The sequence below is a fragment of the Marmota flaviventris genome, chromosome 8 (assembly GCF_047511675.1).
Source record: "Marmota flaviventris isolate mMarFla1 chromosome 8, mMarFla1.hap1, whole genome shotgun sequence".
Taxonomy (NCBI): Eukaryota; Metazoa; Chordata; class Mammalia; order Rodentia; family Sciuridae; genus Marmota; species Marmota flaviventris.
In genome coordinates this window covers 53,998,672-54,026,550 of record NC_092505.1, presented here as the reverse complement: position 1 = coordinate 54,026,550, position 27,879 = coordinate 53,998,672, and the positions used below count along the sequence as shown (strand labels likewise).

The 27,879-nt window shown below is 38.5% G+C and overlaps 1 protein-coding gene across 1 annotated transcript in view; it reads left to right on the top strand.

The window, feature by feature from the left end:
* The window catches only part of LOC139706656 (serine/threonine-protein kinase PAK 2-like), a 30,421-nt gene extending 6,436 nt beyond the window's left edge, over nucleotides 1-23,985 (top strand). Inside the window, 15 exon segments of the mRNA XM_071614900.1 lie at nucleotides 701-784; nucleotides 1,220-1,290; nucleotides 1,644-1,782; nucleotides 6,328-6,475; nucleotides 8,624-8,655; nucleotides 8,988-9,092; nucleotides 10,662-10,815; nucleotides 12,731-12,794; nucleotides 14,327-14,375; nucleotides 14,856-14,968; nucleotides 16,310-16,427; nucleotides 19,022-19,121; nucleotides 20,839-21,035; nucleotides 23,256-23,393; nucleotides 23,821-23,985. Coding sequence (XP_071471001.1) covers nucleotides 701-784; nucleotides 1,220-1,290; nucleotides 1,644-1,782; nucleotides 6,328-6,475; nucleotides 8,624-8,655; nucleotides 8,988-9,092; nucleotides 10,662-10,815; nucleotides 12,731-12,794; nucleotides 14,327-14,375; nucleotides 14,856-14,968; nucleotides 16,310-16,427; nucleotides 19,022-19,121; nucleotides 20,839-21,035; nucleotides 23,256-23,393; nucleotides 23,821-23,907 — 1,599 coding nt within the window. The 3' untranslated portion in view covers nucleotides 23,908-23,985.
* The last annotated feature ends 3,894 nt before the right edge of the window (nucleotides 23,986-27,879 follow it).

Below are 27,879 nucleotides of genomic sequence, written 5' to 3'. Positions count from 1 at the left end.
AAAGATTCTGTAATTTTTTAATGCTCTGCTATTAATTAATTTATTTCTTCTGATACTGGGGATTGAACCCAGGGTTGCTTTACCACCAAAGCTGCATCCCTAATCCTTGCTCTATTTTGTTTTGAGATAAGGTGTCACTAAATTGTTGAGGGCCTTGCTAAGTTGTTGAGGCTGGCCTTGAACTTGCGATCCTCCCACCTCAGAATCCCAATTCCCTGGGATTACAGGTGTGTGCCACTGCACCTGGTGGTATACTCATTTCTTAAGTGCTGTGAACACCTTAAAGGAGGCAGAACCTCATAGAGGACAATGATTCGAGTTGCTTTTTGGACATATTCCAGAGCTGTTCTGATGTGGAGTCGTCTTTCCTCTGGTGGAGAAGAGTGTTGAAGATGAAAGTCTTCATGCGTAGTCCATCAGAGACTTGGGGTGGATAGAGGTGCTGCTGGGCCACTTTCCATTATAACAGAGTATTTGGTACCTAAAGCTCATGAAGTTGGGGTGAAACTCAACCTGGTCTGGAAGGAGGAGGGGTCGAGGCTGAGGGATGAACTCAGGGGAAAGAGAAAGTAGAATAAGGGAGAGAGGAGAAGCCAGTCAGTGTCCTGGGAAGGACATGACCTTTGAGCTTGACCTTTCCTGCTTTGTGTACTGAAGGTCTTCAGCTCAGATTTTCCTGGAAATTCTGATTTTTCACTAGGGAAATATGTCTGGGCATCCCCTGTTGCCACTGGTCTCCCAGATAGTGAAACTCAATGAAGGTAGATTTTTAGAAAATCGAGAGGTAAGAGAGTCAAGTGGGAGCTGGGTGGTGACACCATCTTTGGATCAGTTGAGCAGAACAGCACGAGACAGATCTTAAAAGGTACCTGGAAGGATGAGGTGAGAGGACAGGTGTGGCCAATGGAGACAGAGCAAGGATCCTGCAAAGGGAAGCACTAGGGGTTGAGGAGCCCTGAGAAGGCAGGAGAGGTGGGTGCTGGGTCAGCACTGTCTGGGGAGAGCTACTCACAAGTGGGTCAAGGGAGGTCACTCTTCCTAGGAGCCTGGGAAGGCAGGAGGCCCTGGGTCACTCTTGGGCACCCCTGTACCTAGAGCCTGGCCACAGGCCCAGGTTGAGCCCTGGCTTAACTGACTAACTTAGCGAGGGTCCCTGGAAGATGGCCTTGCTCAGTCCTGCTGATTCTGAGCTTCTCTTCCCTTCCTCATCTCCCTCCAGCATGACAACACATTCAATGAGGGCTGCCCAAGAAACTGTTATATCGCACTACGTGCACCTTTGGGACCCAAGTGAGTTGGTCAACCAAGGGCTCAAGTGCTGGACCCTGGGGCTGGTGCGGGGGGTGGGGTGAAGCTGGGTCTATTTCCCTGGTCCCTGTCTCCAGCTCCCAGGCCTTAACACTCCCTGTTCCTTTCCTTTGGGGTGTTCTCCAGGGCACTCTGGGAGTTTCTGGGAATTTCACTCTTCCTTGGTGTTGTAGGTTCTTGCCCCAAGAAATGTGCTCAAGGGGAATGGCAGCCTGGATAAGGCTCCTGGATGAGGGCCCTGGGCTCTGTGCTTTCCCAGCTGAGGGGTGAGAGTGGTCAGGGAGACCAGGCCAAGGTGGGTAGTGACTCCTTGCATTTGGCCTGTTGCTTCCCAGGTACATGTCCGAGGCAGTCTTCCTTCAGGCGGACCAGGGGACCAACTGGGGGCCAACAGAACACCTTAAAGACCCCCTTTGGCCCAGGTCTGCCACTCAGGCCCCCCCAAGGAGTGGCAAGTCTGCACCTGTACAGAAGGTAAGGAGTATCAGGTGTGCTTTGAACCATGGGAAATGTGGTTGCACATGTGTTGGGGGAAGCCCCCGATGTCGGGCTGGCCCTGAAGCTGAAGCACTTGGAGCATAAGGAGTGGGATTATGGACCTGGAGGGTACAGGGTCCAGGTCACAGGGCTTCAGAGCACACCCAGGTGTCCCTGGATAGAGAAAGAGAAAAGACTGAAACACTAACTTTCTGATTGGCTTTGGGCCAGTCCTTACTTTTTTGGTTCCCAGTTTCCTCAGCTATTAATGAGGACTCAGACTAGTCCAGTGGTTTATGTTTTAAAGAAAATTCTGTTTCTTTTATATGTGTGTTTATTTGTGTGTGTACATATGTATATATCTGTTGTAGATGGACATATATATTTATTTGTTTATTTTTATGTGGTGTCGGGGGTTGAACCTAGTTCCTCATGCATGCTAGACAAGCACTCTACCCCTGAGCCACAACCCCAGCAACCCCAGCTTCTTTTTTAATGGAAATTTTTATTTGACGTATGATGTGAAACATTTGGAGTGGAGCATTAGGTGTACAGTGGGGTGGGTAACGCACAGTGCCCCCTATGTGCCCTTGCAGTGATGTGGTGCCAGCCCTCTCCCTCGTCCTGCCTCTAGGCACCCTGGGACTTGACTGTGAGCTGTGGGGTGGAGGGTAGGGAGATCCCCCATGTACTGACTCTGTGTTTAGCTTCTCATCAGCCCAGTGGTGCATTGGGAGGCTTCCAAGGGAGGCTTGGCCTCCCATTCTCCCTTCACACCCAGCAATGCCAGGACACGCACCAGAAGTTCATCTCCTGAGCCCCATGTGGGGGTCTCTTGTGCCTGAGACCTCACTCCCCTTTTGAGAGTGCCAAGACCCCCACGCCTGTAATATACACATATTTTTTGCTGCTTCCTATGGCAGCTGTGCCTATGTGTCCTAGGTTCAGGGAAGTGTGTTTCCTGGTGTTGGGTGGAGGCTCTGAGGGGCTGGGACAGAGCCCTCCTGGAAGGGAAGATCCTTGCTCTCTGGAGACTCAAGCCTGACTCTTTGCCCTTGGGCAAGACATTCAGCAACAGTAATAATCACAGTGACTGACCTGGCTGGCTTCCTGGCAAGGGCTGGAGACGGAGAATACCCACCAGCCTGGATAATACCAAGTGCACCTGAACCGATTCCATAAAATTGGAAGGGAACTTGTTTATTATTAGTATTAATAGGCTAGTAGATTAGTCAGAAATTACAAAGTTTCAGTTAAACATGAGTAAGTTTCGGAGATATAATGGTCAATATGGTTGTTGCAGTTAATTTACTGCATACTTGAAAACTGATAATAGAGTTGGGTACAGGGGTGCCCATCTATAAGCCCACCTACTCAAGAGACTGAGGCAGGAGGATCATAAGTCAAGAATCAGTAACTTAAAGAGAATTGTTTGTATCAAAAAAAAAAAAAAGTGCTGGGGATGTTGGTCAATGGTAACACACCCCTGTTTTCAATCCTCAGATGTGGAAAAGGAAAGAAAAATTGACCATCTGTTTTGTGGGTTTTCTGTTTGTTTGAGGTGGAGTTCCCAGTATGTTGGCCAGGCCAGTCTTGAACTTCTGAGGTCAAGCAAACCTCCTATGTCAGTGTGCTGAGTGCTGGAAGGCAGGTGTGTGCACCACTGGACTGGCTAGAAAAGGGATTGTAAACTGGGTTTGGTGGCACATGACTAATTCCAGCAACTCAGGAACTGAGGCAGCTTTAGGCCAGCCTCTGCAATTTAGCAAGACTGTATCTCAAAATAAGAAGGGCTAGGGATAAAGCTAAGTGGTAGGATGTCCTTGGGCTCAACCCCCCAGTGCTGGGGGAAAATGTGTACACACACACACACACACACACACACACACAGATATAGATACACACACACAAATATATATATATATTTCATTATAGAGAAGGATTTGGAGATTTTAGATTTTTCTTTGGGGCTAATATGAATAAGCATAAAAACTCGTGTCCTTAAGCATGCTAGGCAAGAGCTCTACCATTGAGCCACACCAGAGACCTCACATTTAAATTTGGGTTATTTTCTCCCTGTTAGTTATTGGAGCACCCCACATTTATCTTTTTTTCCATTTTCTTTGGGTGTGTGGTGGGGCTTCCTCTGATGCTCACACTGGTCTCAAATGTGTGGGCTCCAGTGATTCTCCTGCTCCTGTTTCTGAGCATGGGGGACTACAGGTACATGCCACCACACTTGGCTGTACAATCTCATATTGATAAGACATTTTACATGTGATAGGAAACCCAGAATAAAAAAAAAAAAAAGCAATTTAAGATGACTGGGCATAGTGACGTCTGCCTATCATCCCAGCAGCTCAGGAGGCTGAGGAAGAAATATCATAAGTTTGAGACCAGCCTGGGCTGCTGAGAGCCATAGCTGAGTTGGAATGAAGCATGGCATTTTTGCCAGAACAGAGTGGTTGAGAGGGGATGGCAGCAAGCCATTAAGATGATAATGGTTATGTTAAGCTGTGTATTCAATTGCATATTAGACCCCTGCTCTCTGCCTCAGCCTGCTACTTTGGAGTTCTCCAGGGGATTCCCAGAGAGTTCCCATTGGTGGGGAAAGTGCTGGAGGAGGGATTTTCCGGAGGAGGGATTTCCGGTTGTGGTGGTTGGGGTGGGGGGTGGGGGGCGCATGCTTGGTGTTCGTGGGAGTGCTGAGAATAAAGGAGTTCCTGTTTTGAACCTACAAGGCTGTGTGGCTGCTCGATTATTTTGTGCCCAGCCAGACTGCGGCACTGGGTAGTTTAGCAAGACCCTAACTCAAAGTAAAAAGGGCTGGGAATGTAGCTCAGTGGTATAATGTTCCTGGCTTCAATACCTAGTACTTCCAAAAACAAATTAAAGAATAAAAACATTGGGCTGGGGTTGTGGCTCAGTGGTAGAGCGCTTGCCTAGCAGGCATGAAGCCCTGGGTTAGAGCCTTAGCACCACATAAAAATAAATAAAATAAAGGTATTGTGTCCATCTACAACTAAATATTTTTTTAAAAGAATAAAAATGAAATCTGGGCTTGGTGGCACATGCCTATAGTTCCAGGTGCTAAGCAGACTGATACACAAAGATCACTGAGTCCATGAGTTTGAGATGGGCCTGAGGAAAATGGTGAGACCTTATGTCTCAAAAAACAAACAAACAAAAAAACCCCAGCATCATCATCATCATCATAATTTGTGGAACCAAGCACTTTGTTCACCCCTGTAATCCCAGAGGCTCCAGGATGTGGTAGGATGATCACAGGTTTGATGCAGGTGTTGGGGTCTTAACAAGACTCTTGTCCCAAATTTGCAAAAAGGTGGGGGGACCGGGGATGAAGCTCAGTGTTAAAGCACCTCTGGATTCAGTCCCCAGTACAGGAGATGGGGGAGGAAACAAGCCAATTTGACTCCATATCATTAAGATCTTGGGACTAGAGGTAACTTGTGGTAGTGTTTAGCAGGTTAAGCTTAGCAGCTTGAGGCCCTGGGTTTAATCCCAAACACCAAAAAAAACAATAAAAAACAAAATAATTAAAAAAAAATCTTTATGTATATATCCCAAATCACAAATGAATATGTTACTTTCACATATATACCTTTTAACCCAGAAATGTAATTTTTAGCATGTGTGTCCTTGGGGAACCATAGAACAGCATAAATTAAGGGTTTTGTGCCATTATTTAGATAGCAAAATGTAGCAAAAAATCAACTCAAATATCATTAGTAGTAAAATGATTAAAAATATGGCATGATCATGTAATGTACTACTAGATTATTTTAAATGGATTTAGGGGAAAAAAACTGTAATGTATTGCTGGGTTCAGTGGAGCATGACTATAATCCCAGAAGCTTGTGAGGCTGATTTAGGAGGTTTGAAAGTTCAAAGCCAGACTCAGCAACTAAGCGAAGAACTAAGGAATTTAGTGAGACCCTGTCTCAAAAAATAAAAAGGCTGAGGGTATGGCTGAGGGGTTGAGTGCCCCTGAATTCAACCCCTGGTACTCCTCCTCCTCCCCGCCTAAAAAGATCTGAAACAGTAAACACTGTATAAAGTGGGTTCTTGGTTTCAAAACCCTACATTTGTATTCCCTGAAGTGCTGAAGTTGGAATGGGCCTGCCGCCCTGTGTTCTCTGTCTAAAGCCTAGAGCAGAACCAGACATAAGCAAGCATCCTTCTTCCTGTTTGCTGTCCCTGACTTTTGCTCTTGGCTTAAACCTTTTCAATTAGGAGCTACTCTGGTGGGTGATGAACAGGAGAAAATACAGGTTTGACACTTCTGTCCCTCTCCCCAAACAAACCCAGCACTCCATTCCATTCCTCTGTTTGGATCTTTCCTGTTGATTTCCAAAATAAATACGGAAAAGTAGAGTTTTAGTAAACTAGACCATTTAGAATTTAGTCAAATCTAAAATTATGTGTATGGGTTTGTTTTATGTATGTTGATATTTATGTCTGAAAATTGATAGTATTAGAGCAATTCAAACCACAACTCATGTCTGAATTTCTCTTTGTTAGGGCATGCCAGAGCAGCGGGCTCAGTTGCCACAAACCTTCAGGGTCCTCAAAGGAAAGCCAACAGAGCATCCTCTAGCTGTGCAGGGTGTCATCAAGTATTTTAACGCCAGCACCTTGAAACAGAAAAATCTCAGATTGGCTCCTCCTGGTGAGAAATCAGACAGTGGTAAAAGACTGAATCCCATGGAAACTTATGAAGCACTGATAGATAAAAAGATCATTTCTGGAAAAATAAAAGGCTAAACTGTATTGTTCCTACTTTCTCCTACATAGATACTCCTTTTGTCAACTGTCCGGATGGCTCTTGAACATCATCTGGAGACTGAGGATTTCATTGATCTCATAATTTTGTTAGAAATGGAATCGGATCTGTTACATTTTTTTCCATATTTCTTATACATTATAATTCAACATGTTAGTGGGATTCGCACTTGTTCCATATTGTTACATTTACTTTGGGTTTTTTCCTCCTCAACGGCTTTAAATGATTATCAGTTTAGAAGAAAAAAGTGTGGATTTCTAGACATGTTTAATGTAGAGATATGTTTATTGTCAGTGGCATAGAAGGAATTTTTGCTTTATAAATGCACAGACCTTGAAATAAAAAGTAGTTTCTACTCAAAAATTACATGCAAATACATAAAAATAAACATTATAACTCAAAGGATTTATTCCTCAGAATTAGAATCTAAGTGGGTAAGAATTGGAATATACTGGATTTTTAAAAACAGCTTGTGTAAGGCAGCATCAGAATGAAGTCCACGTGGTGCAGTTGGTTGAGCGATCCCTGGAATGTCTTTGGAGATTTAGTTAGACTCCCCTTCCCCACGCTGGTTCTCCTGCTTTCTCCTCTTTGCACTGTACTTTAAAAGATGCAAAATCATTTGTCCTGTTTCCCTCAGTGTAGATTTTGCCCATTACTCCCCCAGGATATAATTTTTATTTAACATGTTTCTCTGTCTCTAAAGTCATATATCTAGTTTTTAAAAATAATGTAATTATGCAAAAATCATATCTGATTTGGATTAATTGTATTTAATATGTTTACATCATCACAGAGATAAAGGCTATGTTCACAAAAGAAGTAGACTTCTTTGCAAGTAATACTAATCTTGACTTTTTCTATAAATATCTTACCTGGTATCCTTAGGAAAAGGTTAGACTTTTACCTAGAACTTCTGTGTCAATAGTAAGTTGCATTTTAAAAAGAAACAAAACATCTCAAAAATAATTCTTTTCCCAGTTGCCATGTTTGGTGGCTTTATATCCTTTTGCTCCTTGGTAGGCAATTCTCTGGAGAAAGTATCTTAAACAAGGAATGTTTTATTTTAATACAGCTTGATGGGTATGGTTTTCATTACACTTTGGTGGGGGCGGGGTACAGGGGATTGAACCCAGGGGCACTCAACTCCTGAACCACATCCCTGTTGAGAGCCACAGCCGAAGGGGCCCCAGCAAACTTCCAGCTGCCAGCAAACTTCCAGCTGCCGGCTGATGATTGGCTCACAGAGGCCCCAGCAACATCTAGCTGATTGGCTCCTCTGCAGTGATGCTCATTGGGCTGTTTCCCTGCCCTTTCAGACCACGGAGCTGCTCATTGGGGGACTTTTTTGGCTCCGCCCACATGACCCAGCCAATCGGCCTCAAGAGCAGGAGGATTGTGGGAGGTGGAGAGAAGCTTGTAGGGGAGAGAGAGGCTTGTGGAAAGCCGGTGGTGGCAGTTGAGGCTCTGAGGGTTTTTCCTGAGAGGCTGTTTTGTTTGGCGTGTGTGGTTCTAAAAATAAAGTTAGTTTCTTTTGACAAGTGGCTCCTGATTGTGCCCAGCCAGACTGCGGCACATCCCCAGCTCTATTTTGTATTTTATTTAGAGGCAGGGTCGAATTGAGTTTCTAAGCACCAACTAAATTGCTGAGGCTGGCTTTGAACTCAAGATCCTTCTGTCTCTGCCTCTTGAGCCACTTGGATTATAGGCATGGAATTACCAGGCCAGGACTCCATTACATTTTAATAACTTGATTGAAGTATAATTTACATACCATGAAATTCAATCATTTGAATGATCAATTCAGGTTTTTCAAAATGTATTTTTAAGGTTTCATTAAGATTATAGAATTAGTAGCTGAGTCTTATATAAATTATTATTTTTATGTTCCTATTACTATCATATTTCTAGAGTAGTCAAAATGAAATCAGTTTTAAGACATTTCACTTGCTCCTCTTTTATATTATTTTTCTTTTTGTCATAGAAGAGTTTTCTCTGGTGAATTGTTAACATTCCTTTCTCTTTCATTTTCAGAGAAGGATTGCTTCCCTTCTGGAACACCAGCAGTAAGTTGACTTATTTCTTATAGTTCTTGTTCTAATTAAGGTTACCAAAACAAATCTGTTTTTATTTTACTTTCTAAAATAAGAGGTAAAGAAGTATTTAATGTTTCTAACTAGTACTCAAGAATGTTTATCATATATGTTTATTTAATTTTCCATATTTCAGAAAATCACCTTTACTTTTTAATTGATTATATTGGAACCAGTGTGTTTTAATCATTTAAAAATTAGCTATGGAAAAAATAACTTCTTAAAGTTTGTTTAAAAAAAAGAGACCTGGTCACATTTTAATCTTTGACTGTTCCTGGCTTGTCTTCCTTTGCTCCTGAACACAGCTGAACACCAAGGGGCCGGAAACATCAGCTATAGTAATGGAGGAAGATGATGGTGATGGAGGGGTGCAGCCTTTCACAGCCCCACGACCTGATCATACAAGACCAGTGAGTGACTAATAACCTGGTGTGCACATCTGTGCATGTGTGTTTCAAGAAACAGCTGTTTGTGTTTGACTTTCAGAGATAATTTCAAAAAGCCTTCAGGTTTAAAATATTTTACTATGAGAAAATTAATTTAAGAATAAATTAAAATTTTTACCTAAAGAGTACTCATCACAAACCACTTTTTTGAAAAATAAAAATCTATGGCTTCTTTAAAGGTTAGAATACATAACTCACTAGATTTCTTCTTTCCATGTTTTGCCCCCTTTTCCAGAAAGGTCATCTATTTCTCTGTTTTTGTTGTTGTTGTTGTTTTTTAGAGAATTTTTTAATATTTATTTTGTAGCTTTTGGTGGACACAACATCTTTGTTCGTATGTGGTGCTGAGGATTGAACCCGGGCCGCATGCACGCCAGGCGAGCACGCTACCCCTTGAGCCACATCCCCAGCCCCCTATTTCCCTGTTTTTTTCTCTGTTTCATAATGTGGGTAACTCTTTTACCTAAAACTTAGATCTTTCCTCTTCCCCAGATTATGTATTTTATTTCCCATTTTGACATTTCTCTCAAAGCCTTGATGGCATTCTAAATACAGTTGAGAGTGAAATTCCTCCCCAGCTGAGGAGAATTTCAACAGTAATGAGCTCAGATGGAGCCAGGGAGAGAAGTACTAAGGGGGCTGGACTGTGATGAGGTGGCTGGGAGGACTGCCATTGGATTCCCATCTCATGACAGATGGCTGTGTTTTCTATATTCGTCTTACAACTGGCTCCTTGAAGTGAAAGAGGGAGAGTAGGCATTATATTTGTGTAAAATGTTTTGTGGAGACTAGTTATTTCATCGTCAAGATTTCTAGTCTTTTGCATTTTCTCTTTTTATGAAAAACATTAGTTTTAAAGTGTGCTGCTATGTTGTTTTACTATTATATTTTTTTTAACTTTAAAAAATATTTTTAGTTGTAGATGGACACAATACATTTGTTTTATGTAGTTATTTTTTCTGTGGTGCTGAGGCTCCAACCCAGGACTTCACACATGCTAAGAAAGCACCCTACCACCGAGCTACACCCCTAGACCCTGTTATACTATTTTGGATCTGGGCACATAGAAATTTTATTCATAGGCCTGCTATTTTGCTAGATATATATATATATATATATATATATATATTTTTTTTTTTTTTTTTTTTTGGCCCTTTGGATTGAATCCAGGGACACTTAACCACTGAGCCACATTACCAGCCCTCTTCATTATTTTTTATTTTGAGACAGGGTCTCGCTAAGTTGTTGAGGCTGGTTTTGAACTTGGAATCCTCCTGTCTCAGTCTCTCAGTTGCTGGGATTACAGGCATGCACTGCTGCATCCAGCTGCTAGTTACACTTTTAAATACATTCATGCTATGGCAAAGAAAAATGTTTCACATTTTTTTCACTACATGTTTTTTTCTAAGTCTGAAAGCATGGCATTCCTTAGAACAACAAGAAAAAATAACTTAGTTTTGGTTAAAAATTAAGGAACTCTCTGAATAGTGTTCCAGTAAGAATACCTGAAAATATTTTTTTTTCAAATCTCAGTCATGAACCATATCTCTGCATATTTCCACACAGTCTATATCTGATGCTCTTCCTGCACCTCTTGGTGACGCGACTGTCAGCAGTGGTGCCAAGTCTTCAAAAAAACAGAAAAAGAACACAAATTGGACCAATGAGGAGATTGTGGCGAAAATAAGTATGTTATCTACTTTTCATATTATTTATGAGTTAACATTTCTTAAAACATTTGCCCCAAGTCTGGGATAGAGCTCAGTAGCAGAGCACTTGCCTGGTGTATGTAAGGCCCTCAAGCCTTCCACAGCACTGCAAAAAAAACCCAGTTGAATTGAAATATATACCATTTATTTTAGCTAAGGCAGAAAAACTGTTTCTTATAGAAGTAATGGCTTCAGTTCAAATGTAGTGAGCTGGGCATGGTGGCACATGACTATAATCCCAGCAATTTAGGAGATTGAGGCAGAAGATTTCAAGTTCAAGGTCAGTCTGGGTAACTTAGTGAGACTGTGTCTCAAAATAAGATATAAAGGGCTGGGCACATAGCTCAGAGGTAAAGTGCCCCTGGATTCTACCGCCAGTACCACCCCCAAAAAGTGAAGGCAAAATATTATTCATTTTTTTGTTATTGCATTTGAAATATATTATGCATTGATAGTGAAGTCAGTCCCTTCAGGAGCAATACTATTTCCTATGAGCCAAATGTAAAGGGTATGAACATGGACACAGTTGGAAACCTTATCAAAGGAGGTTTGTATATATTTGTCCAGACCTATAGCTTTTCAAAATAGAAATATTTAGTCATAAAATATATTTAAAGGAAAAACATGTTTTCCATGTCTCTTTAAAATCACTTAATATCAGTGGCCTGAATCAAGCATTATAAATAATGTAAACAGTTCCAGGAAGGAGGTAACAATAATGTCTGATTACAAGCCCCCACTAACTATAGTTATAAAGAACAATGTGATGTAAAAGCTCAAGGAAAAATACTTTAGAGGTGGGTGTTATAAGCACTTACGTATTCAACGTTTATTTGTTCTGGATTCCTCAGTATTTTCCAATATAAAACTGCTTTAACTGTGACATCCTAGAGATATTTGTATATAGGGCTGCTGCTTTAAAAAATAAACTAAATTAGTTTAGGTGTGACTATTCATTTGTGACCTTTAGTTATCACATCCCCTGTCTTTATGCCCTTAGCTTCTTGGCTTGAATCTTAGTAGCTAACTTGAGATTGAATTACCTACATAAGATTATTTATGTGAGTTTCCTTGACATGGCCCTGTCTTCTTTTATATTGAGTAAGTGAATTTTTAATGTGATTTTCTTACATTTTGACTTTACTGGTCATCAGAATTCACACTAGGGTTTTATATCCAACCTCCTAATTTTACCATTTCTTGGTCATTACTTTGAACATTGCTAAAACAGATATATGATTATTCCATAGTAGAGTAATGTCTGTAGTAGGAGGTGATTTCCTAAATATATTGAAAAAAGATATCCTAGAATAGTCAGAAAAGTCAGTTAGGATTATTCATTTGGCTATCATTCATTTATTATTACTGATAGTTGTTTCATAATTTATCATTAGTGTATAATACATGCAGTGAGGAAGAAAAGTAGAGTGCAGAATTTCCCATGAATTGCCAAGTTGTTGTTTGTTTTTGAACCTAGGGGTGCTTTACCACTGAGCTACACCCCAATCCATTTCATTTTTTTTTTTGTTTGGAGACAGGGTCTCACTGAGTTTCCAAGACTGGTCTCCAGCTTGTGATTCTTTTGCCTCAGCTCCTGGTTATTTGGGATTTCAAGCATGTGCAGACTAGAACATTCAATTGTTCTGAAATGTCATGATGTTTGAGAAAGTGATTGATTAGGAGTCCCAACCTAATGGAGAGTATGTGTCTTCTTGTTTCGAACACACTTTTGCTTTTCTTAAGTTTCTTCAGTGTTTTGTTTGGAACCATTTATTGTTGAAACTTGATGTGTTTGAAAATCAGTAGAGTTTATTAAAAGGAATGGTGATAGTAAAATTAATTTGTTTTTAAAATGCTTGACTGAACTTTCAATGTTGTTTTTGTTTAAAATAGGAACTATGGTGAGCATCGGTGACCCTAAAACAAAATATACAAGATATGAAAAAATTGGACAAAAGTAAGTGTTTATGATTGTATTGTTATAATATTCACTACTTACTGGGTATTCAACATAAGCTCTCCTCCCTCCCCCACACCAACATAAGAACTCACTATATTCTATGAGTGGTACCTTATTGTGTAAATACATAATGCAATTGTTCAAAAACCCTACATGTTAACAATGACTTTACATCATTGTTTCTTCTTGAATGTTATTTCTCATAGATGTAAGGGGTTATTAGATGGAAAAGTTGCCCATGACATGTTTAAAAGCCAACTTTATTGCAGGATTATAGGCCATAAAATCTCTTAACTTGGGGCTGGGTATGAAGTTCAGTGTAGAGCATGTGTCTGAATTACATGAGGTCTTGGCTTCCATCCCTGGCATTGCAAAACAAAAGCAAAGCAAAGCAAAGCAAAGCAAAAACCCACACATTGATCTGGGCTTGCTGGTGCACACCTATAATCCCAGCAACTCAGGAGGCTGAGTTAGGAGGATGGCAAGTTTTCAGCCAGCCTCAGCAATTTAGTTAAAACCTAAGATAAAAAGGACTGGGGAGTTAGCTCAGTGCTAAGGTACCCCTGGGGTTCAATCCCAGTACTAAATAAATAAATAAATACCCAAAATGTTTTTGAATCCTATTATTGAGTATTGATCTTTGAGTCTGCCACTCTGATTTTGTTCAGTAATTTGTTTTTAAACTATGCTAAGCTCTTTCCTGTATTGCTTTAGAGCAAATGAGCATCTTGAATTTTTATTGTTACTAATCTCTAGAAAATGTTCTATGAACTTAGAGAGAATTAGTAGGATTTAGAATGAGAATTTTTGGAAACATCCTTAATTTCTTTTTTAACAACTAAATTCAGTTCAGCACTGATTTTAATGCTAACAAAAAATTGAAAATCAACTGAATATTTTGAACATGATAATATGTTGAATAATTAATAATGAGTGAATAAGAATCATGCCTATGTATGTGGATAGGTATCAGAAATCCAGGTGAATTATATTAGTTTATTTGTGGTCCTGGGGATTGAACCCAGAGGTGCTTCACCACTGAACTAGTTTACTTCTCAAGCCTCTTTACAGGTGTGTGCCACCATGCCAGTCAGATGAATTTTTAAAAGCAAATTGAGGAGAAATACCTAAACAACTTCATAATTGAAAGTATAGGAAAGCACTTAGAAAGTCGCACATCAAATACAGGATGAACACCCAATGCAGGTTCCCTGAGGTGGAGGGAGAACGCTGCAGGCAAGGGCACACCAGAAACTTCCAGGTGCAGTTGTTTGTTTCTTAAGCAGGGAGCTGTCAGAATGAGTGTCTGTTATTCACTCTTTTCTTTATCTTTTCCCCTATATTTTTGTAGGTCTGAAATATTGCAAATCAAAGTTTTAGCTACAAGATTACCTCCTCTTTTCCCTTTCCTTTTCCTGTTTTTAAGATGCTAAATCTAAAAATTAACCGTGAGAAGGGTAAAGTCCTTGGCTATTATAAATGGCAGTGATTTAAAAATCTGAATTCTGACTGTGTCTTGTTTCCCCTAGGTTTTCTGGTACGGTTTTTATTGCTATTGATGTGGCTCTGGGGAAAAAGGTAGCAACTTTTTCATACTTCTAGATGTTCTATTAGCTTTTTGTTTAGGAGAAAAACTAGATAAAGCTCAGCATAATCAATAGGAATATACTTTTTAGTTGGATATATGTTGCAAGAATTAATCTATATAATTTTATAGCCATTCTCACATGAGGGTGAACAAAGAAGGAATTATGTCATAAATAAGCAAATATTTTAAAAAAATGTTTTCCCAGGTTGGAGTGAAAAGAGGGTTAATTCCTGGCACTGGACTGATCTTAGGTTGGTTAATCAACTTCAAGATAAATCTGAACATATTTAGGGTTCAGGTAGTATAAAACACTGAGCATAGTCAGTGTGCAAGTGAAAATATTAATTTTTTGTCAGCTATAATCTCACTATGTAATATCATGTGTTACTATAAATTAGTGACTGGTTGGTGTTTGTTACTTTCTAAGAGAACTAGGAAAACCATTTTTTTCAATTCTGTTTCCATTATAGGTTATGATTAAACAGATTGACTTAAAGAAACACTCACATAAGGAACTGATCCTTAATGAACTTTTGGTGATGAAAGAACTAAAGAACCCCAACATAATTCACTTCTTGGACAGGTAAATACGTTTGAAGTTCTTTTAAACATTAGGATAAAAATATGGAAATTTATAGTCTGGTGGTTCCATGAAGGATAGCCACTTTGAAGTGTCAATAGTGAGAAGTAAACTTAAAAGAGAAAGAGGAGAGGTGAAACTAGCCTACTCCAAGTTAGAAGGTGCTTTTGCCACAAGGATACTACTTGGCAAGTGAGAGCAGGCATCTAAATGAAGCACATTGCTGATGATGTGTATATTCATGCAAATGAACAGAAGCTAAAACATTAAGAAATGGTCAAATGGGATTCATGTCTTAACCCACAGAGCTGATCAGCAGACAATTCTTAAACATTTGCATCAGTTTTATTTCAAATGCTGTTCTTCATGGCAAATTGTATATGTTTATCTTTTGGCTCATGTAGGCCAAGTGCCGTGGTGCACACCTGTAATCTCAGTGACTAGGGAGGCTGAGGCAGGAGGATTGTGAGTTCAACAACAACAGTGAGGCACTAAGCAATTGAAGGAGACCCTGTCTCTAAATAAAATACAAAATAGGGCTGGAGATGTGGCTCAGTGATTGAGTGCCTCTGAGTTTAATCCCTGGTACCCTACACCAAAAAATAAAAAGCTAGTATAGATTAGCAATTGATGTTTTTTTTTTTTTTTAAAAAAAGATGGAATGGAAAATTAAGTATATTATTCAATATTTTAAAAAAGTTTTCAAATATATGAATGAAAGATGACTAGTAAAAAATGATACTGGTGATTGCATTATGGTTACAAGGTGATTTTCTTCCACATATAAATTTGTTTAGGATGGAGAGATGATAATATATTTTGAGACTTTAGCCCTAATCATGGGGTCTGGAGGTCTGCATTCATGGAAATAAATTTTTAGGTACATTTCTCTGCTTTTTAAAATAATATTTCAAGTCAGCATGGAATGCTGGTTAAGATAAGCCATAGGAGTTGGAATCATTAGAACTTGACTTCAGATGCTGATTCTGTCACTTTCTATGTGATCTTAGATGAGTTCCTTCAACCTCTCCAAGCCTCTGTCTCTGTATCTGTAAAACAAGACCAATAATCCCTATGTGAAAGGGTTATTTTGGTTGGAAAACTCCAAACTATACACCGAGACTACTATTATGGGCCAACTATGACTTAAAAATCATAATGAATATCATAATGGCCCTTGGACTTTTTTGTGCTATTACATAGTAACTTTCCAGTTTTCTTCTTAGCTCTCAAACTATCAGCTCTGTAGTTTTATTAATATGACGCTTAATATTTGAACTCTTGAACAAAGAGTGTCATATGTTTAAAAAAATAAAAGGTATGTTTTGTATGTTCTGTTTCTAGTTACCTGGTCGGAGATGACTTGTTTTTAGTGACTGAGTACCTTGAGGGCGGGCCACTCACTGATGTTGTAACCGAAACCTGCATGGATGAGGCACAGATTGCTGCTGTGTGCAGAGAGGTGAGTTTGCTTTCTTTGAGATAAAGCAGGGTGATGTGTGGTCAGCAAGAGATGAATTAAAGGAAAGTTGTTCTGCACAGGGAATTTTGGTTGTACACATCCTCTGCAAGTTATCCCATACTGTTTCATCTCAGATGAGCATTTCAGGCCTTCATGTGTAGGGATACCTTAGGAATGGGGTTTAGGCCCTTTTTTATTCCTTTGCCAAATTGGGGATTGAATCCAGGGGTGCTCCACCACTGAGCTACATCTCCAGTCCTATTTACTTATTTATTTATTTAGAGACAATCTCAAAAGTTGCCTAGCTTGGCCTCAAACTTGTGATCCTCCTACTTCCACCTCTGGTGTAGCTGGGGTTACACGCATGCCTGGTTAGGGTCTTTGAAGAACTAAATTCACCTGCAATCTCCTTATAGCCATCACAATAGTTTATCATCTAGACAGTGCACTTTTGAGAACAAAGTAGGGTGCTTTTAAAAATATACCACTCAGCCAGGTGTGGTGGTGCATGTCTGTAATCCCACTGACTCAGGAGGCTGAGACAGGAGGATTTGCAAGTTCAAGGCCAACCTCAGCAATATAGGGAGGCCCTAAGCAACTTAGTGAGACCGGGTCTCAAATTAAAATGTAAAAAGGGCTGGAGATGTCACTCAGTGGTAAAGTCTCTCCGGATTAAATCTCCAGTGTCCCTTTTCTGGCACCCACCCCTACTTGCACCCCCTTCCCAAAATAAATTGGGAACTAGAACTGTTACAGACAAACAAGGCACATTTATCTTTAATATCAGTAAGTCAGCCTCTGGCTTTATCGAGCTCACGGAAGGTGAAGGAACTGGTGGTTTCTTTATATTTTTTAATGAATTTCTTTTTGCTTAAGCTAGTAAAGTTTTCCAAATTGCCTAAGTATAAGCCCAAAACAAGTTCCATCTGTCTCTCCATAACTTGTTCTATAGAGGGGACTTGGGATAATTATTTGCTTATTGTCACTGAAACTGATTCTACTTTGTCTTGATGCCACAGGATCATTGTCATAAATGACAAAATTATTAAAGTTTATGAGGGACTATGGTGTAAAACATAGTGAATATAATATTTCTTAACAGAGTATATTTGGTTACTTAAAAAACTAATTAAAACTTAAGAATTTATCCATTAATACTTTGTTTTTCTCAATTTTTTCATAGTTGATATAAAGTCTACTTTAGGAGTTGTTCTAACTGCATTCACTTGGGGTTTCTTTTATGTGCCCAAAATTTTAACTTGTGACTAGTTTATTTCTACTTTTTGTATAAGTATTTTTCTCTGGCTTTATTCTTTTCAAGAATCTGATTAAATGTCTGGAAAATATAACATGAAAATACCATTTATATGGTTTTTCTTTGTATAATAGTACAATATTTGGAATGGTATTTTTACTAGTTACAAATAATGTACAGACTTTGTTGTTCTACTCTGATGGGAATGAGAATAAAAATACAACTCACTTTTCCCAAGTGAATTTTGTATTCAAAAACCATGGGGCAAAGAATTTTTTAAATCTCACTTTATTCTAGTATTTAAGGAAGGGGGTAATTTATCTTCACTTTAAAAAAATATTTTTAATTGTAGATGGACACAATAACATTATTTTATTTATTTGTTTTTAATTGTGGTGGTTATTTTGTTTCTTTGTTTCGGCTCTGGGGATCAGACCTAGGACCTCAAACATGCTGGGCTTTACACTGAACTCTACCCCTAGCCATATATTTTCCTGGTTGGTGTCAGGCTGTGGAGATAGCTTGACCTAAAATCTACCAGAGAAGAAATGAAGAGGACAGAACATTATATTGACGACCCCCCTCAATGCAACCAGACCACCCTCCATCTTGCCTGCTTCTCTTAGTGGCTCACAATGATGAGACTTCTGAGTACCTTAGGTTTCAAGTGCAAATAACCACAAGTTTATCCTCTACTGTGGAAATAATTTCTAAAGAATTTAGGCTCGTTTACCAAGTGCTGTGTACTACTAGGCATTTAAACCTGAAAAGGCCTAGATATTATATGGACATATCCTTCATTTTATAAGAGACCATAAGTTTTAAAAATCCATGGTAGAGACAGGGGATGTAGCTCAGTTTGCCTAGCATACATAGTGCGCTGGGTTTGATTCACAGCACTGAAAAAGAAAAAAAAAGAAAGAAAAGGAAAATAATCAGTGGTGGATGAGTTGGGCACAAGGCAGGTGTCTGCAGTCTTAGCTGCACAGGAAGCTGAGGCAGGAGGATTGTTTGAGGCCAGCCTGGGCAACATAGAAAAGCCTTGTCTTAAAAAAAAAATCACTGGGGAAAAAAAAAGGGCTTAGTAAGACATTATTTAATAATGCCTCTAGTTGAGATCAGAGTGTGGGAGGGTATCTTCTTATTAATTAAGGTATTATGTCTTCAGAACTTTGCATATGAGGGATGTTTTTCTTTATAAATGTTAAGTATTGCAGGGTCTTTGGCTGAAGACTACAAACAGTGCTCAGGCCACAACTACTGCTATAATGACTCTGTGTGAGCTAGTGAATGGAACTTTCCAGGACTGTTTCATTGATACGTGTCTTCTTGTGTTCAGTGCTTACAGGCATTGGAGTTTTTACATGCCAATGATGTGATTCACCGCAACATCAAAAGCGACAACATACTTTTGGGGATGGAAGGATCCGTCAAACTTGGTGAGTAACAAGTGAAGGAAAAGCATTCATTGTTTATTTTCTATTATGCTTTCCTCCCTTTTAAATTAAAAAAACCCTTTGTTAATATTTTTGAAAATTAAAATATGGAAGAGGGGGCTAGAATCTAGTGGTAAAGACTATGAGCTGGGAACTGAACTGGGTTTAAATAGCAGAGGTGCCACTACTTGCACAGTAATTTTGGGCAAGTTAATCTCTTTGTGTGTCTTTTCTCATTTATTCACTGAGGAAGATAATAGAACCAATCTCAGGATTTTTTTGGAGGTTAAACATGTAAAGGACTAAGAAGCAGTGCCTGGGCCTGTGCTAGTGTGGATGCTGCCTTAGAGATCAATTTGCATTTGTTTCCGCCATCTGTTAGTTTTTCTCATGGTACTCTTCAGCATTCTCTGAGTTTTACTCAGGATAGCCTTTTCAGGAGAGGGCTGTATGACCCTGACCTCAAGGATGACAAGGAAGACATCCTACTTTTCTAATGTTCTTCAGAAGGAGACACAGCAGAGTCATGCAAAACAAAGTGATCTCTGGTTTCCTGCCATGCCCTCTGGAGGAGTCAAGCAGAGCTATTAAAGTACATCCTGTAAAAGTTACTCAATCATGTCATCAAAATAAAAGATTCTACCTTTAAATTATCTTAGTGGGCAAGTTGGGAATAGATAATCATATACATTGTTGGTGGAGACATATGAAAATGGAATTAGACTTTTTGGATCATGTTTTGTGGTGACTCTGCCACTTACTAGATGAATAATCTTAGAGTGAATTAACTAAAAACATATATGTCATAATAATTTAAATAGTAAGCATATCTGGGGCTGGGATTAGTGGAATAATTTAAATAGTAAGCATACCTGGGGCTGGGATTAGTGGAGCACACCTGTACTACAGTGGTTTGGAGGCTGAGGCAGGAGGATCACAAGTTCAAAGCCAGCCTCAGCAATTTAGCAAGGTCCTAAAGCAACTTAGTGTGAGACCCTGTCTCAAAATAAAATATTTGAAAAGCGTGGGGATGTGGCTCAGTAGTTAAGCACCATCAAAAAGAATAAAAATTTAAAAAAAGGAAATTACCCAGAACAAATTTTTTAAACTTACCTTTTAAACTTACCTATTTCATAGGGTTATCATGAGGATTAGATATTTTTACAAGGTGCTTGAATGGTACCTGGCTTTTATAAACACTCCTTTTTATTGTAAATATTATTTTACCTAACAGTTGCTCTTTTCAGTATTCACTCCTATAGAATTACTAAATATAAGCACCACAATTAGTAAAAGGATATTCTATGCAACATGGTAAAGAAAAACTAAAACTGTCTTCAATATCAAACAGTGAAGAGATGGTAATTTGCTGTGTTAATACACCATAATATATTATAGTTTTTAAAATGAGGCAGATAAATGCACTAATATGGAAGGATCTCTTAAATAAACCTCCTTCAGTTTTACTAAAATTTTTAGGATAAAATGTATTATTGAGAACAAAAGCCCACCTAATAATTTGCACTCTTTTGTAGGAAGAAGCAGCAAAAAGTGGCAGTATATAACATCACCAAAATATTCTAATCTCAGTCTGGACGACTTTATTATTAAATTCTTTAAATAAAATAGTCCAAATGCAATTATGTCATCTGAGGTGAACTCTTTTACAAAACCATATCTGGAAGCTATTAACTCTAGATGTTTTGTTTTTGTTTCTTAGACAACTTTGGGTTTTGTGCTCATCTCACCCCTGAGCAGAATACATGCACTGGCATGCTTGGAACACCCTACTGGATGGCACCAGAAATGGTGCTGGGGAAAGCTTATGGCCCTAAAATCGACATCTGGTCACTAGGGATCATGGCCATTGAGATGCTGGAAGGAGAGCCTCCATACATGAAAGAATATCCCATACAGGTAAGACCAGTGTAACACCAGCTTCACTGCAAGAACAATACTTTCCCTTAAAGTGTAGTTGGAACTTCCTTGTGTTGTTCATTGGCCAAGAATTTAGGATCAAATCTTGATAAAATCTAACCTCTGCCCTTACTTTGTATCTACAAGTCACACTGCTTCTGAGTTACAGAGCTGACCGTGTTAGCTAAAGAGTGTAGGTGTTTGTTATTCGCTGTATGGTTTCCTGTTTGGGGTGTAAGTAAGCATGGACTCACCTTTCTACATAGTTGAAGTCTCCTAGGTATGTGCCTCTCTCTACACAGTGAAGGTACTTTTCTTACCCATTTAAGTACCCTGGATATAGAAACCAGGTTATCCACTTTGAACTTCAGCCTCTGATCCCCAAGGTCCAGAAAAGAGGAAAGCAAGATGACTCCTCTGAAAAAGCTTTATCATATGTGGCCCAATACCATTAGTAATTAAGGAAATCCAAATCAGAACCACAGGACACCCCTTTACACCGAATGTCAGACAATAATCAGTGCTGGTGAGAATGTGGGAAAATTGGAATTGTTGGCCAGGCACAGTGGAATGTATTCAGTATGATGTTATAAGGGTAGACACATGACATTATTCATTTTTCAAAACCCACAGAATTATATAATACAATACAAAGAGTAACTCTAATATCAAGTGTCAGTATATCCGTATTTGTTCATTTGTGGTAGAGTGCTTGCCCAGCATGCATGAGTCCCCTGGGTTCAAGGCCCAGCACTGCCAAAAAACAACAAAAGTGTATTAATATATAGATATGTATACACATAGTTATCATTGTAGTAAGTATATTGCACTGTGATGCAAGATATCAATAACAAGAAAATGAGGGGCCAACATGGGAACATTTCAGGATCCACATTTTAAGATCCAGTATGCATTTGGAAAAAGCATTTGCAGTTTGTCTTTTCTGTTTTGAAGAAAGTCAGTGAGATCCCTTAAAGTGTTCCTCCTGTCTCACAGGCAACTCAGCGAGGGTCTCTGTGGTTATACAAAAAAATCCATTATTAGAAATAATTTCATTTCTAGAAACTTAAAGGTAATAATAAAAATTAAAGAATACAAAGATTTTCTAAAGGGGACTGGTTAAATTATGAAAATACCCATATTAAGGCACCATTCAGTTTAGCCATTAGAATGTTTTTATGGTCAGTTCTCAGGAATGATGAAGCTGGCATATAGCTTTTGAAGGAAGAGAGTTTCAGTAGATCCAAATTGTTTTGAAATGTGACTTTTAAAAAGCTTGCGAAGGTTTAACAAGATAGTCCACATGGGTCGTAGGATTGTCACCATCTTTCTATATACTTTTATGCACCCCAGGTGGGGTTTTTGTTGTTGTTGATTTTGTTTTCTTTAAGCAAATGTATTGCATTTGTACTTCAACCCAGAAAAGATGAAGCTGCCAGGCCTGGGGGCACACACCTGTAATCTCATCTTCTGGAGAGGCTCAGGCAGGAGGATCTCAAGTTGGAGCCTGCCTGGGCAACTTAGAGATACCCTGTCTGCAAATAAATGACAAGAGGGCTGGTGTATAGCTCAGTGGTAAAGCACTTATTTGCCTAGCATATTCCTGGGCTCAAATCCTGCACCATCCCTACAAAGAAAGGGCAGGGCAGGGGACAAAGAAAGGAGTGAAGAAGGAAAGGAGGGAAGTCTAAGCAGGAGGAGGAGGAGAAGAAACAATAAAGGAAGGGAAGGAGGGAGGATACAAAATTCAAGCAGGAAGAGATAATGATAACCTCATTTTACTCACTGTAGTATTTATAGTGATTGTCTTTGCAGAATTCAGAGGGGCTGGCAATGTTGTTCAGTGGTAGAGTGCTTTCCCAGCATGCACAAGGCCCTGGGTTCCAACACCACACACACACACACACACACACACACACACACACACACACAGTTCCATAAACTTGATAAATTACATTATAACTTGTTGAGCTACCTTAAAAATGTCATAAATGCTATACCCAATGGTTGCACACCTGTAATCCCAGTGACTGGGGAGGCTAAAGAGGGAGGAACACAAGTTTAAGGCCAGCCTCAATAATTTGGTGAGACCCTATCTCAAAAATTAAAAAGAAGGGTTAGGGATGTAGCTCACAGGTAAAGCCACTCTGGGTTCAACCCTCAGTATTCCACACCCCCCCCCCCATAAAAAGAATGTCACAGATGTTGTTCTATTTTTAGGCCTTACACCTCATTGCCACCAATGGAGCGCCAGGACTTGCAAACACGCAAAAAGTTTCCCCGGCATTCCTGGACTTCTTGAATAAATGTCTTGAAGTGGAGGTGGACAAGAGAGGTTCAGCCAAGGAATTACTAGAGGTAAATTTGGAAATGATGTGACTTGGGGGAAATATTGACTCTTTTTGAATAACCAACAGAAAGTTTTCATTTCACTGTTCATTGATCACTACCAATAAGGCAGCTGCTACATTTTAGGGTTTCATCTGCCAGGAGTAAAAGTTTAATTTCGAGATATTTTGTTTTTGTGTATTATCCAATATTGTGTCCATTTGGTGCTGGTGTGAGTGTATTAATGGGCTGTTTAACTGTCGATCTTTAGAACAATTAAAAACAACTGTTTTCAAAATAATTTATGAAAGTTATGGTTGTGATTATGAGAGGTTTGGGCAGGTATTAAAATATGGGTTGTTTAAGTCAATTGTATTCATAAGTAGTCTTCAGGCCTTAGTTGAAAGAACATGTTTTGCTTCTAAATTATGCACTTTTTGTTTCCTCTCTTTGGCAGCACCCATTCCTGAATATGGCGAAACCACTCACAAGTTTAACGCCATACATCTTGGCGGCCAAGGAGGTTCTCCAGAAAAACTACTGAAATGTCATCCTACTCTTTTGATTTTCTGGAAAAGAAAATGTTAAAAATTTAATAATTAAAGTGTTCATTGTTTTAAAAGACTTGTATCATAAAATTTGCCATTTTAGCCATGTTAAGTGGACAACTCAGAGGCATTAATTACACTCACAATATTGTACAACCTTCTGTTTCCAGAACAGTTTTGTCCCTCCAAACAGAAGCTCTGCCACCATGTAAGTAAGAACTCCCATTCCTCCTCCTCCACCCCCTGGCTGCCACCATTCTTTTTTTTTTTTTCTTTTATTTGTTCTAATTAGTTATACATGGCAGTAGGAGGCACTTTGACACATCATACACAAATGGAGTATAGCTTCTCATTTTTCTGGTTGTACTGGATGTAGAATCACATCAGTCATGTGGTCACACATGCACCTGGGGTAATAATGTCTACTCTTCTTCCCACCCCATACCTGGCTCCCCTCCTTTCCCTCCCCTCTGCCTAATCCAAAGTAACTTTATTCTTCCATAGCCACTCTCCTTATTGTGAATTAGTGTCAATATATCAGAGAAAACATTTAGATTTTGGTTTTTGGAATTGGCCTATTTTGCTTAGTATGATATTCTCCACTTCCACTCATTTACTGGCAGATACCATCACTTTGTTCTTCTTTAAAACTGAGTAATATTCCATTGTGCACATATTGACCACATTTTCTTTATCCGTTCATCTGTTGAAGACACCTAGGATGGTTCCATAGTATAACTCTTGTGAGTTTAGCTACTTTATAGCATTGATGTGGCTGCGTCACTGTAGTATGCTGATTTTAAGTCCATTGGAAATAGACTGAGAAGTGGGATAACTGGGTCAAATGGTGGTTCCATCCCAAGTTTTCTTAGGAAATCTCCATACTGCTTTCCATGATGGTTACATCAGTTTCCAGTCCCACCAGCAATCTATGAGTGTGTCTTTTCCCCCACATCCTCACCAACTTTTATTTTTGCTTGTCTTCTTGATAATTGCCATTCTGACTGAAGTGAGATGAAATCTGAGAGTAGTTTTGATTTGTATTCCTCTAATTGCCAGAGATGTTTTTTTTTTCATAAATATATACATTTATTCATCTCTGCAACACAAACTTTCTGACTTTCTTCATCTGCTAGAGATGTTGAACATTTTTCACATATTTGTTGATGAACGTCCCTCTTCTGAGAATTGTCTGCTCAGTTCCTTAGTCTGTTTATTGATTGGGTTATTTGGTTTTGGGGTGTTAAGATTTTTGAGATCTTTATATATCCTGGAATTTAGTGCTCTATCTGATGTACGTGTAGTAAAGATGTTCTGCCACTCTGTGGGCTCTCTCTTCACATTATTGATCATTCCCTTTGCTGAGAAGAAGCTTCTGAGTTTGAATCCATCCAATTCATTGGTAAGGAATATTGTTTTATGGCCCAGAATATGATCTGTTTCAATGAAAGTATGAAGTGCCCTTAAAGGGAAGGGGAGTTCTGTAGTTGTTGGGTGTTGTATTCTATAAAGTCAGTTAGGCTGAGGTATTTGATACTGTTGCTCCAACCTTCTATGTGTTTATTAATGTTTTTGCCCATTTTATGTATTTACTGAGAGACAGGTATCAAAATCTCCCACGATGGTTGGTAACTGTTTCTTCCTTTCATTCTGTTGATTTTTGCTTTATATATTTTGAAGCTCTGTTACTGGGTTCAGGAGCATTAATTATTGTCGTATCTTTCTTCGGGATTTCTATTTATGGTAATACTTTTGCAGTTTATTTTATCTGATATTAATACAGCAGTTCCAACTTTTCGTTCTTTATTTTTGCATTATCATTTTCTGGATTCTTTAATTTTCAATCTGTATCTTTAGATTTTAAGCATATCTCTTGTAGACATGATTAGTTCTTGATTTTTTTTAACCCATTCTGATAATTCTGCCTTCTAACTGGGGTTTAATTCATTCTGTCCAATGTAATACTGATATATTTGGACTTAGGCCTCATAGTTTGCACTTTGTTTCCTGTTTGTATCATCTGACCTTTGCTCTTATTATTCCTTTTCTGTAATCTTAAATTTTAACCATCAACTTAGAGTTAATGTTTTTATTTAAAATGTAAAAAACTTCTAAGTCCATACTATTTTTTTATTTTTAATTTTTTTGGTACCAGGGGGGAACCCAGGGGCACTTAATTACTGAGCCACATCCCCAGCCCTTTTTTTTTTTTAAGTTTTTAGAGACAGGGTCTCAGTAGATTTCTTAGGGCCTTGCTAAGTTGCTGAAGCTGGCTTTGATACTCCTGCCTCAGCCTGAGTCACTGGGATTGCAGACACATGCCACCACACTCGCCCAGTCCATACTAACTTTAACCTCTTATTATATGCCACAGTTTTGACAAGAATTCCATTTCCATACCTGATAAATGCCACCATACAATGCTGTCATTTTTCTTTAAACTGTAGGATATTTTTTAAATGAATTAAGAGAAAAAGTGATAGTTTGAAACTATGATCCTGCATAATTTACATAGTTACCATTTCTGACACTCATATCTTTCTGAGGATCTGATCATCTACTGGTACCACTTCCTTTAGTCCAGAGACCTTCATTTAGTGTTTCTTGGAGTACAGGTCTGCTGGTGATGGGTTCGCCCAGCTTTATCAAAAATTGTCTCCATTTTCTCTTAATACTTTATATATGTATTTCAATATACAAAGTGTATGCACATATAAAGTATATACATATATACACACATAATATGTATTCATGTTAATGTAGTCATTTGGGTTTTTTTTGGCTTGATATAGAATTCTGGTTTGAAAATTTTTCCTTTCAGCTCTTGTTTAAAAAAATAAACTTTTATTTTAGAACAGTTTTTATTTAAAGAAAAATTGCATGGATATAAAGACATAGTTCTCCTATGCTCTACACCCAGCTGGCCTTATTATGACACCTTTTGTTAGTATGGCACACTTATTCAAATTGATGAACCAGTATATTCTGGAAGAGATGATGGAGAAATCACCATTGAGGTCATTTATTTTTTCAAATTTTTCATAGAATTCACCAGCAAAGCCAAAGAAACCCGATGTTTTCTCTTTTAGAAGGTTGTTGGCTTTTCATTTATTTTCCTTAATAGAAACAAACCTGTTCACATTGTCTATTTCTCCTTGTGTGAGTTTGAGTAGTTTAGTTTTTCAAGTTAAATTATCAAATTTGTGGGCATAGAGTGGTTTGTAATAACTTTTCTATTGTTTTTAATTTTATTGATTTTTCCTTTTTTTTTTTTTTTCTTTTTCCTTGCTTTAGGCTTAAATTGCTCTTTTGGCTTTGGCTTCTAAAAGCTAGATTACTGAGTTTAGCTCCCTCTTCTTTTGTCTGTGTCTTCAGTGCTATAAATTCCCCTAAGTGCACTAAATGCTTACACAGTTCATTGGATAAATTGTGTAATTTTGATAAATTGTAATTTCTTCTGTTTAAATCAAAATATTCAAAAATTACCCTTTAGACTATTTTTACTCATATGTTATTTACAAATGTATTATTGAATTCCCAAATATTTGGGGATTTTCAGTTCTCTTCTATTGGTGATTTTCAGATTAATTTCATTGTTATATAAGAAGATTTTTTTTTTAATTTCTAACCTCTTAAATTTATTGATGACTATTTTATGACACAGGACATGGTGTGCCTTTCTGAATTTTATGTAAACTTGAAAAGAATGTGTACTCTATTCCTTTGGGGTAGAGTATTTCTGAATTTCAATAAGATCAGGTTGATTGACAGTGCCATTCAGGGAACAATATCCTTATTGATTTTTTGCCTGCTTCATCTATCAAGCCCTGACAGAAGTGTTTGGAAGTTTCCAACTATAGTAGTGAATTTTCTCAATTTCTCCTTGAGTTATATCAGTTTTGGTGTCACATATTTAGATTTCTGTTGCTAAATGCTTACATATTTAGAATTCTGTGTCTTCTTGGAGT